The 12,705-nt window shown below is 41.5% G+C and overlaps 1 protein-coding gene across 1 annotated transcript in view; it reads right to left on the reverse strand.

Annotated features, from left to right (window-relative positions):
• Positions 1 to 12,705, reverse strand: part of CUBN (cubilin) — a gene marked incomplete at its 5' end in the record, with an annotated part of 131,004 nt that overhangs the window by 98,474 nt on the left and 19,825 nt on the right. The window contains 7 exons of the mRNA XM_081930943.1: positions 5,752 to 5,942; positions 6,038 to 6,200; positions 7,003 to 7,184; positions 8,793 to 9,027; positions 9,821 to 9,933; positions 11,281 to 11,467; positions 11,584 to 11,705. Of these exons, the coding sequence (XP_081787069.1) occupies positions 5,752 to 5,942; positions 6,038 to 6,200; positions 7,003 to 7,184; positions 8,793 to 9,027; positions 9,821 to 9,933; positions 11,281 to 11,467; positions 11,584 to 11,705 (1,193 nt within the window). The remainder of the gene's footprint in view (positions 1 to 5,751; positions 5,943 to 6,037; positions 6,201 to 7,002; positions 7,185 to 8,792; positions 9,028 to 9,820; positions 9,934 to 11,280; positions 11,468 to 11,583; positions 11,706 to 12,705) is intronic.

Consider the following 12,705-nt stretch of genomic DNA (forward strand, 5'->3'; position numbering starts at 1 on the left):
GGATGTACGTTTCCTAAATATAATATACAAAATAAATAAAATAAAACCTACATACAGCAACAGTGTTTGGTGTTGTGTAGACTCCTGTGGTGTAATGGGCCCTGCCTGCCAGCCTGCTCCCTAAATTATCACTAGTTTGCTCATTTCTATATCAATTACTTTGATAAAATACATATTTTGTTATGTGCAAATAGCTTTAGATACCTGTTAGGTCCATAAATTACCATATAGCATATATTCAACACAAAAAATGACAATTTGTTGTTGACAAAGGACAGCTGGACATATAAAGGGCCCCATTACCACCAGAAGCTTAGGGCCTCGTCAAACCTAAATCCAGCCCTGGCCTGCACCCTGGCACACTCTCCATGAAAGCCTTAATGAAAGAAATGTTGAGAACGGAGGGGAAATACTGGAACACACCAATAACACAGGACCTCATCTGCCACTAGTGCTAAACTAGCCATGATGGCAGCCACGGTATTGGTAATTGTGTGTAAGCTTTTTAAAATGTAACTCTATTGGGAAGGGATCCAGAGCACACAACTACCACTGGGAGAGGTGTGGGGGGTGTTACAGGAGCTTCACCCCCACACTGTGGTTCTGATCCAGATTGGACATACACCACTTGCATTGTGGAAATGGGGAAAGCTTCCGCTTGCTCCAACTGCACATAGATCCAGATTGAGGCAAAGGCATGGGCTTGAACTCTTTGCCCCATGCTGTTGCCCCCTGCTCCATGTCAAAATCCTGTATCACAGTACAAGCCTGCAATCAATTATTTTTTTAAAAAAACAACAACACACATTTTCTGTGCCCCATTTGTACTAATGGACCAGCCTCCACTGGAAATGTGCTAAACCTTTGTCTTGGGTAGAATGCAAACTGAAAACAGTGGAAGGATAAACCACCTTAATATCAGTTCACAGCTGTTAATAGATTTCTGATTTATTTTAAACATGCTGGTATAATGTGACCCATAAAGTCCTGCATAGCCAAGGGACTGACATACCTGTATAATTTTAATCCTTAGGCTAGTATGATATTGACCTTTCTGCAAGAAATATCCTGCTGTCACGGTAAGATGTCCGAGCAGCACCATCTTCTTAGTGATCCCAGGCACTAAGGGCTGTTCTCGTGTGTTTTCAATTAAAAATATGCCGTGTCACATTTCTGAAACATCTGTGTGTCTCCATTATACTGAGCTGCAATTAGACACAGCTTTCTGGAGTGCATTTAAGTGTGTCCGTGACAATTAAACTGAAAGAAGAAGCCACTTAAGAATAGCTGGCATACACCATATAGAGTGGCATGTACACACAATGTACAATATAATCCATACTACATGCACTTGGGCATGGGATTCCCCTCTAAATAGGGAGGTATATATAAAAAGTGCCATACAAATAACTTGCTGCTGATAGCGCCGGCACGCTCTGGCTGGAAAAAAAGCACTGGTTATATTCGGTCTTTGTCGAGCATTTATTCTGATTTGTTTGTGGGAAGGTTATATGATAACAAGCACTCATCTCGATCTCATTTGTGGGGTGTTTCTATGTCTTTCCATTAATCATTTGTTTGTGCCAAACTTTTCAGTGCATTTCTACATCACTTTCCTAACAGCAAAAAGTCTGGGTTTCTTTTTAAAGTGGATTTGCTGAGATGGGGGCGGCAGAGCATTACATCTACTTTAATTGCAGAAACCTAAATTGACAATACACACTTGGGTCTCTCTTGAAAAACAGTGGCAGTCTGGAGGTACCCTACATGACTTGCATAATAGCCTTTCAATGAACTTCCATGGAAAGGAAAACAACAACAAGAAACATCTCCCCAAGTTAGGATGCTTTAAAGCAGTTCCAGTATTGGGTTGTTAGCCATTTTTTATAGTGTCCTGTGCTTCCATTCCTCAGCTGAGTGGATGTGCAAGGAATCAGGGTGCCAGGAGTTGCCAAAGAAATGCAGACACATCAGAACAAAGCTACGCTTCCTGCATTTGATCGCCAAATAACAAGGTAAATGCTTTGCTGAATTAACACAAAGTGATTGGGCCTGGCAGAAACAGTTTTGTTCCTCTTGTTGCAGTGGATTTCACTGCCATTTTGCCAGCAATTAGGGGAGGGAATTATGAGCCCAAACAAACAGAAGCTGTCTGTTTTCATTACACACCAGGCTTCCCCCTGATTTGGAAATTAATTACACTTCGTTCCAACCAATGTCAAAGGAAGGAAGGAAGGAAGGAGCAATGTTATTACAGCAACAAGCCAAAGCTGTAGATAACAGTTCAGTTTATATTAAAGATAGTCCACAGGAACCCTTTCTCGTTTTTCCACCCTCAAAAGGCAAGTTTCAAGCTATATAAAGACAAATGAGTCAGCTGATCCCCAGATGATGGCTGAGACCCAAAGAGCCTGAAGCGAGGGGTTTTCAGTAGCATGGGGAAATTTTTGACTGCTGTTTTTGAACAGCTGTCCTGATGCCACATGGAAACTAGATGTGGAAACCCCCCCCCTCTAGATTTTTTTTACTGGAATTTAAAGTCTTTATTTTATTTTAAAGACCACTTCAACTCTTTTGGATATACTTTAGAATAACAGAGTATATTAATAAACTAATTCATATTCAGGAAAAAGCTCAAGTTAATCAGACACAGCAAAAGTGCTTGGCCTCCTGGATTTGAAATTATATTATCATGCATCTTGCTTAGGATGGATTAAAGACGGGGTCATGCTAAGAAAGACGGAGATTCTAGACTTGGAAGGATCGAACAACCGCTACGCTTGGCACGCCTACCTAGTTTATGATAAGGTGGCTGTAAATAAGGACTTCCTGAAGCATATAATCAGGAAGTCATTATACAAGGCTTAGGCGAATTACCGATGGCTCTTAGAACCAAAGATACCCTGGTGGGTATCTCCCTTAGAAGTTGTAAACATGAAAAAGCAAAATATGGGAAAGGGTTGGTCAACATATGAACAGCTATTAGTTAAAGAGCAAGGTGATGTAAGATTAAAACCCTATGAAGAAATTAAGAATTACTGTAATAGTTGGCTACAATATTACCAAGTAGTGCACTGTTTTAAAGAAGACAAAAAATTGGATTTGAAAAGAAAACATCAAAATTACAAGGTGAACTCCTACAACCAAATAAGAGACGAATATCGAGAATGTATAGTTTACTCCTGGAATGGGAACTGAAAGATGAAATAATAAAAGAAACAATGATAAAATGGTCACAAGATCTAGGCCAGACAATTCACTTAGCTAGATGGAGAACCGATATAAATTTTACGGCTTGCAATTTGATAAAAGAAAATATAATGAAGATGTTTTACCACTGGTATGTCACTCCAGTAAAATTAGCAAGGATTTATTTATTTTTTTAAATCAAATCTCTGCTGGAAATGTAAATCAGAGGAAGGGACTATGTGCCATAAGTGGTGGGGGTACAAGGTGGTCAAACAATTTTGGACATCGGTACATGAAGAGCTTAAAAAGATATTCAAGAGTTCAATTTCTAAAAAGCCGGAAGCATATTTGCTGGGCTTAATAACGAGTGACACCCCCAAGGACAAAAGGAATGTATTTCTTTATGCAACAGCAGCGGCCAGATTATTAATGGCAAAAAAATGGGAAAAAAGAAAAAAAACCCACAAATATCAGAATGGAGAGCTAAAATCTGTGAATTTGCTGAGATGGCAAAATTAACAGCAACCATTAGGGGCTGCTCAAATAAAAAAATCAACAAAGAGTGGGAGTGTGTAAAGGAATATATAGAAAGATTAGGATTTAGAGCTTAGATTTAATATGCAATAGGTAAACCACGGAAGGAGACAAGACGTACTATAATATATATGGAATAATAAATATAAACTTCGGTTAACACAACAAGGAATAATATTGTGTAAAGAAGATCTCACATGGGTGAAGGGAAGTAACAAGTATGGGGGAGGGAGATATTGGGGCATATCTGGAAAACTATCAAAGATATATATGTGACCTAAGAGGTTAAAATGATGGAGTCTAAAGAATAATATTAATGAAGAGCAAAATAAGGGATTTTGTGAAAAATCTGGCACACCTGAAAACAAATAAGAAATGCTCTTGACTGTACATAGGTTATTATGATTGTAAAACCTTCTGATGTTAAAATTGTATAAAATTTATAATAATAAAGAAAATATATATTTAAAAGTGCTTAGACGTGTATAAAAGAATCCTGTATGTCATTTTAGCCATCTACACACACACACACACACACACACACACACACACACACTTTAATCAGTAGAGTGCCAGTGAATAGAATTTCAGTTAGCTAAGTTGATTACATCTAGAACCAAACACCATTTCCCTATAAAGCAGTTGCTAAATTCGGGGTTAGCTGTAGCTTTAACTCAGGTGTGGGGAAACTTTGGCCCTCTTCAGATGTTGCTGGACTACAACTCCCATCATCCCTGACCATTGCCCATGCTTTCTGGGACCGATGGGAGTTGTAGTCATCAACATCTGGAGATGTTCCTCACACCTGTTTTAATTGATGTGAGATCATTTCCATAGTTAAGATTTCCCAGATTTTGTCTTATCTTCCCTTTGATAGTTGGAGGCCTTTAATTCTCCTCCCCCCATTTTGTTGCAATTCTTAGTTTCAAGAGAAGTTTCTGCAGAGGGAGAAGTTTCTCCTCCTTGAGGGAGGAGAAACAAATCTACAGCCCCATAGATTTAGGGAACAAATTACATAATTATTTGAATCTGGCCAATATATATGTTGGACCCAATATTACTGTTGGCTGTTTTAGCACCTGAGAACCATGCACCTTTTATACAGTTTCTGTCCTGCTGGGTCAGGCCAAAGGCCCAACTAATCTAGCATCCTGTTATCACAGTGAGCACCCAGATGCCTGGATGCAATCATCACTCTCCCCACTTGTGATTCCAACAACTGGCATTCAGAGGTAAGGAGCATAGCCATCATGACACTCCATTCTGTGCTGGGAGAAGCTACTCCTGGTGCAATTCTGCCTTCTATGCACCTCTTAAAGTCACAGGGCCCTTTGCAGAATACGGCTCTGGCAAAGCAAACTCACTGAGCAATGCTTATCCTTATCTTGTATTTGGCACACTGCAACTTGAGCGCTCAATCATACGGAGATGATAAAGAGTCAGTCTTATCATAGTTATGTTTCTATGCTGATCTACCTTTGCCTTTTCTTGATTGATGATAACTTGTCCTCTGTGGCTTTTGGACCCTAATGAAGTTGAATGTCTATTTCCTTGCATATCCTAAGCCAGAAACTCTTCTCCACCTTTTTTTTTTTTGGTGCAGAGACATTCTAGAGATGCTTGAATAGATCTCCTATCACTTTCAATTTCTTTTATAAAGTATCATGAGCCCCTTCAAAATATACCAGGACCACGGACCAGAGGGAGAAGGGGTTACCCAGAAAGTTGCTGGCCAGTAACTCCTAAGGTACCCATGGAAGGTCTTCCTTAATGGTGCAGATAGGGTTGATTTCAATCAGGAAAATATTGCAGGGAAAAAGGGATAAAACACCTCTCCTCCAGCATGCCACTATCTCGTCCAAACCAGGATAATCCCCACCACGATTGTTTTTTAAATAGATGTTAAAAGATGGGGAATCCCATCACATCTTTAACAAATGTCTCATCTCATTTGGCCCATCCTCCTCTTCCTCCTCCTCTCAAAGCCAACCTTCCAACTCTACAATGTGATGATTCTATCAAAGTCACCTCAACGTAGTTCCAATTGCAGCTGGGATGACTGTCCAGCTCCAGGTGTGTAAAATTGAGGATCATTTTTTCACCAGGTGGTTGTCGGATGATGTAGATACATTGCCTGTTGTTAAGGTAATGATTGGGCCAGTAGGGGGACAGGATAACCCCACTGCTGCCTGTATAGTTTCCACCACAGTTGGGATCCGCTGCATTGATGAAAAAGAAAAGGTTATTCAAAACAGCATCTGTTTGCCCTGTGAAGAGCTGCAACTGTAGACCCGGTATGCAAAAACACACTTACCAGGTGATGTTGTGTATGTGATATGGAAGCCTCTGTCACTATTAGAACCATCGGAATGGAAATGAACCAAGCCATATGGGCCAGTGGTTTGAAGAGGAGGTGGCAACACAGAGCTGCAATATCTTCCAAGGAGGGGATCTTGAGGGAGGAGACCATCTCGAATCTAAATAAAAGCACCAATCCACATATTCATATCATGTCACACACATATGCACTTAATGGGGTGAACTTAATCCAATTTCTAGTAGCCCCAATGAAACCAAGTTAGTCCTCTTTAATTTAAGTCCCATCTAAAAGCACGACTAAGGCCACATTCCCACCATGCATTTAAAGCACTAAGATATGACTTTAAACAGTCATGGCTTTCCCCCATATATATACTGGGAGCTGTCAGTATAGCATCTACAGTCGTACCTTGGAAGTCAAATGGAATCCATTCCAGAAGTCCGTTTGAGTTTCAAAACGTTCAAAAACCAAAGCGCATCTTCTGATTGGTTACAGGAAGCTCCTGCAGCCAATCAGAAGCCGCGAAAGCCCTGTCGGACATTTGGCTTCCAAAAATAGTTTGCAGACCAGAACAGTCACTTCTGGGTTTGCGACGTTCGGGAGCCAAAACATTCGAGAACTAAGCTGTTCGAAAACCAAGGTACAACTGTATTTGAAGATGACATTTATTTAAGCTGCTTATCTGGACAGCTGGAGTCTTTATGCAGGTGTTTGTGACAAAATAATGGTTCAAATTGGATTATACTGGCCTATCAAGGAGAATTACCTCTCCCCACATATGGCAAAGTTTCTAATTTTTAAGTGTTTTCAACTGCCGTTTTATGCACGCTTATCTGGAAGTAAATCCCATGGACCTCTGTGGGACTTACTTCTGAGTAGAAATGCATAGGACTGCACCAGTAATCTTCTATCCAAAGCAGCGTGTGTTATGAGTAACATTTTTCTTCTAACAGATTTACCTCCAGGTAGTCCTGGCTGCAATTATCATGGTGCTCAAGACTCAGTGTGCCAAAAGCAAACGTGATGAGGAGGCTGGGATTGGTCGAGATGATCCAGTAGCAATCCTTGTTGGGAGGGTAGTTACCAGGATAGCCAGGTGAATTAATTGAGCCGTAAGTACCAGTCAGCTCACCACCACACACTAAGGGGGAGACAGAAAAATGGGGGATTCTTATTTACATTTTCACCACAGGGAGAAAAGCCACTTTTCCTACTTTGAAACAGACAGCCCTCTGTTTGTGAGAGGGCAGTTCTCTCTTTGAACGTGCCCTCTGTTTGAAGGGCTGTCTGTTTCAAGGTAAAGTACCAGAAGGGTATCGAGAGCAGGACCCTGGATGCTGTCCCTTGATGGACAGCAGTCACACAGGTCACCATCTTCCTCTCTCTAGGGAGTTGAATCACATTTCTATTCATCTCACCAGGTGGGGAAGACGGTGACCAAGTGACCTGTGTCACTAAATTTGCTAATTGTTGGTAAATTTGCATCTAGAAATGGAAATTAGCACAGGCACTCTTTTCCCTGCACATTTGTGTCCTCATATGTCCTCTTTTTTTGGTGGAACGTAGTGGCGTATTTCCTCTTTCTTCAGAGATGAATATGTGGCCACACTAACCACAAGTCATGTGCCCTGAAAACCAGACATCTCATGACTTCTTGCACCAACCTGAGATGGCATTGTAGCTATCAGAATAAGCTCTGGAGCATATGATTTTTGAGGGTGCCTGAAATCCTTGAGTAAGGACTCAAATACCCTGGGAAGTAAAATGTCCCAGGGTCATATACACCCAGAATACTCTCCTGACATCGCTAGGTTGTGGGTTGTTTTTTGTTTTTAAAGAAAACACCTATGCACTGCTGCCCATTCCAATATTAAACCAAGCGACATCACTCTTCACTTCATATTCAACTTATAGGCATAGAGTAACACACGTGTTAATCATATATGACAGACACAAGGCTTCCATGTTATTTCCAAACAGGGAATGCATAATATGTGATGTTTTCCTAAAGCAGCAGAATTAGAAGCTATGCATTTTGCTTGGAATTAGTAAACTGTTCAGCTGTGAACATAACTAGCTTTTTTTTTTTTTAAAAAAAAACTATTTTAAAACAAATGTTTTCAAAATGTGGACTGCTGTCTTCAGCTCTGCTTCGTTCAGGGCTCATCCACACAGGAGTTTAATGCAGATTTGAAGCTGCATGTGTCTTAATCCCCATCCCATCCCCAGCATTGCCCGAATGCCATGCTTCTTATCTAACTGGCAGCCTGTACTTCCCCAGCATTAAATTTGGAGTTTCCCAATTCAGGGATAACCTGATAAAGGAAGTAAATCCAATATAAGGCTACATGTTACCGGACTCTGGATTGCAATGAAGTGCATTGTGTGTTAGTACATTAAAAAACCTGTCTTAAAAAAAAACTTTAATTTTTTAATTTTAAATATATATGTCTACGGGCACAGCTAAATAAATAGCTGCACACATGCCCACAACAGACTTTAGGTTTCCAGAAGTCATAGAGTGGGGAAGTACTAATTGAGGGGAGGGAAGAACAACTCTCAGCACATGCAACTCATCAAGCAACACTCAGTAATGTGGTAGGGAAACTTCAAGGCAGATTCCAGAGACATACAATTGAAAGGGCTCACATGTGGGCAATGGCACACATGGGAAAACTGACTCCCATCTGCATTAATGCCCTAGTGTTGCGGGCACAGTCTTACTCGTTTTCATGCACCACCATCTTACCCGGCTGCCGGGACTCCCAATGAACTGTAAACCCTCGTGCATTCATCATGTGGTCAGAGTGGAGCCAGAAATACAAAGAGTTATGGCTGCTGAAAAGCTCTTCTGGGGGAGAAGACCCACAATATTTCCCCAGCAAGTTTGCTGAAGCTGACTCTCCATCGTGAATCTGGAGAAAGCCTGACCTGCAGCTGATACTCTCTTCCAGCTGGAAGACTGGAAATGTGATCCGCAGAATCTAGCAGGAAAGAACAGAGAGATTCATTTAATTTGCTTGTTTTTTTCTATCCGTGGACTATGAGAGCCTCGGCTGAAGGATGATTAGATATTGTTTATACAGTTACACTGTGCAGATTAGATAGCACACCTGTCCACACAGTCATATGTTTGCCAGAACATCTGGAGGTGCTCTATATAATTTCCTGACAAACCCCAGAGCAGGCAGAAGGATTAGCTATTGCTAAAGGTCAAAGGAAGAGATAAAGAGGTGGATATACACAGAAGTTGACCAGGGAATCTAATACCAGACGCTCCAAACTATTTTGGTAACCTGATAGCTATTCTGGATTTCATATTATCCCATTTCAACCGGGACACCGAATTCCTCCCAGAAGCTTGGGAGTCTCCAGACTGATCATTCCCCACTCCCACCCCTGCTTTAAATTTCCCAAAGACAGGACTGGTCAGGTCTCAGGCTTGCAGAATCTACATTGATTTATACTAGAACTCCAGGAGACATGAATCAGACCCAGGTGAAAAAGAAAGACCCTCAGAATAAAGCCAAGAAATAACAGAACAGAACTGAGATGCCATCTTCACAAACATCTGCTTCTGGTTCCCCCACTGTCCCAGTTTTCTTCATAATTTGGGGTGGGGTAGTCATTTTGTTGCTGCCATTGTTAAACAACAGAGTCAGAATTCCTTGCCGATCTACTTCCACCCAAAGATCTACCTTCTGGACTCCCTTGCCCTAAGTTTTTTTGTTTTTTTTGCTGTTATGCCCTTTCACCCCCAGGTTGTGCAGCTCTTACCTTGTCGTTTGTAGTCCGAACCACCCAAGCGCAGCTGACCGGCTGATTATATTGCTCAGTGTGATTAAGGTAGCTGAATGAGCCCGACAGGCCTGAAAGTGACCCACCACACGCTGCAGTTATGGAAAAGAGTAAGTAAGTTAATATCAGAAGTTCCTTGAAGGAATTGAGAAATACCTATCAGGATACCTAAAAGATCGTCTCATCTCTTACCCAACTAGTCACTGCCCTCTGCAGGAGAAGACCTCCTGTAGATATCAGGTCCCTTCTGTACAATGAAGAAATAGGGTCTTTGGTGTGGTGGCACCTGACCTTTGGAATTCCCTCCACTTACATACCAGACAGGTGACATATCTATTGCCTCTTTGGTGCCTGTTGAAGAGCTTCCTTTCTCAACAAGCTCTCTTCAACAGATCAAAATACAGTATTTGGCCCCCATCTGCACTTCCGAGCACAATTCAAAGTGTTGGTGCTGACCTTTAAAGCCCTAAACAGCCTCGGTCCAGTATACCTGAAGGAGCGTCTCCATCCCCATCACTCAGCCAGGACACTGAGGTCCAGCTCCGAGGGCCTTCTGCAGGTTCCCTCACTGTGAGAAGTAAAGTTACAGGGAAGCAGGCAGAGGGCCTTCTTGGTAGTGGCACCCGCCCTGTGGAACACCCTCCAATCAGATGTCAAGGAAATAAACAACCACCTGACTTTTAGAAGACATCTGAAGGCAGCCCTGTTTAGGAGAGTTTTTAATGTTTGATGTTTTATCGTGTTTTTAGTATTCTGTTGAGAGCTGCCCAGAGTGGCTGGGGAAACCCAGCCAGATCGGTGGGGTATGTATGTATGTATAAATAATAATAATAATAATAATAATAATAATAATAATAATAATAATAATAATTGTTGTTGTTGTTGTTGTTGTTACAGCATTTAAAGCAGTATTATACCATTTTAAACAGTCATGGCTTCCACAAAAGAATCCTGGGAGCTGAAGTTCTTTAAGGGTGCTGAGAGTTGTTAGGAGATGCTTATTCCCTTCACAGAACTACAATTCCCAGAGTTTCCTGGGAAGAGAAATTGATTGTTAAACCACTGTGAGAGTTGTAGCTCCGTGAAAAGAACAAGGATCACCTGGCAGTTCTCAGCACCCTTGCAGTCAAGCAGGGATGCAGAGATACACTGTACAGTCTGAAAGCTGCTATGGACAAGAAGCCAGGTTCAGGTAAGCAGCTTTAAGGACTAGTTGGAATTCTGTTTCCCATTGATCGCTGCTAAGCTGACAGCTGCAGTGCTACCCTCTGACCACCTGCAGTGGGTGGAGCTATAGCGCATCAAAGAACAGGCAACAGCTTCCTTCTTCAGACAAACTGCCACAATGGCACAGATCACAAGGCACCCACATCCCGCTGCTAGAGCCTGCCGTTTAGGATTTCTGAGTGCTTTATGACGTTCATTTATGGTGCACTTACCTTGTTGGGGTGTCTGGCATTGAGGTCCAGTCCAACTGCTTGTACATTCACAAGAGTAGCCATTCACCGCATCAGTGCAACTTCCTCCATGCTGGCAAGGATTGCTGGAGCACTCGTCAATGTTTTCTGTACAGTTGGCACCCGTCCAGCCAGGATGGCACTCACAGTTGTAGCCAGAAACTGTGGTCTGCAGACATAAAACCAAACAAAAGAGAAACCAAACACATATGACTCTACTACTACCATAACCATATGAGTCTACTACTACCACCATATGATTTTAACATAGCAACGAACACTTACAACACACACTCCATTTAGACAAGGGTTTTGCGTTTGGCAGATAGTGCTCAGTGCAACACATCCACTGGGGCCGTAGCCACTCCCAGTGTATCCAGACGGGCAGATACAACTAGGCAAAAGGCCTGCAAAAAAAGAAGAGGTAAAATAATCAAAGCTATGAATGTCATCATAATTTGATATTAGTCATGTTGAACATCCCTGTTTCAAAGGGCTGCTTTATCAGCAGCAAAATCTTCAAATGATCCATTGTAGTTGGTTTTTTTTAAAGTTGTGATTTTAAAGTTGTGACTTACAAATAATTTAAGATGCAGCCCTCTGATTTAAGTCAGTTTACTTAAACTAGCCTGGTTTGAAACTCATACACTCAAGAGAAATGGCAGTGCCTGTAACCAACAATTTAAGCAACAGAGTAAAATAAAAGCCCTATTTTTTAAACAACAACCACCACCTTGATGGAGGCAAAATTTTCCGGCTGTTTAGTCAAGCAAAATCTGTTATCGGGATTAAGTGCATTGTGATGTTTGGGGGAAATCCATTTCAATTATTAGGCTAAATATAATGGCTTGTTTACTCAATCCTTTTTTACAGGGATTAGCCCCAGTTAAAAATCTGATTTAGTTACAAAGCATTGAAATTCCTGATGTGCCGGATTAGAGTGTCTGTGCTTGTTATTTTACTGTAGTATTGGGGGAGTTCAGAGGGCATCATAGCCCTGCTCCCTACATGTTGGTGAAGCCCCCAGTGCCCGGCATCCGTGCCAGGGGGAGGAGGAAGGAGTCAGAAGTTGAAGTGGGGAGCTGACAGGCACTCAGTTCCCCTTGTGATTGGTCCCTTAACCTGAGAGGGGTCTCCTCTCATCCAACAGCGTGCTCATGAACAATGCATTATGGATAGAGATTTGCATGTACATGTATTAGTAGCAGCAGCAGCAACATCAGTATTTAAATTTCTATCCCATCCTTCCAAAATAACTCAGGGCCGCAAACACCATAGTGGTGAAATAATACTAAAAAATAGAATAAAAAACATATTTAAGAACAATTAAATATTTAAAGGCATCAAGCACATCATTATATTAGACATTGTTTTAGATATCATCCTCATGTATAAATGATAATAAAG

This window comes from Podarcis melisellensis (assembly GCF_964234715.1).
Source record: "Podarcis melisellensis genome assembly, chromosome: 12".
Taxonomy (NCBI): Eukaryota; Metazoa; Chordata; class Lepidosauria; order Squamata; family Lacertidae; genus Podarcis; species Podarcis melisellensis.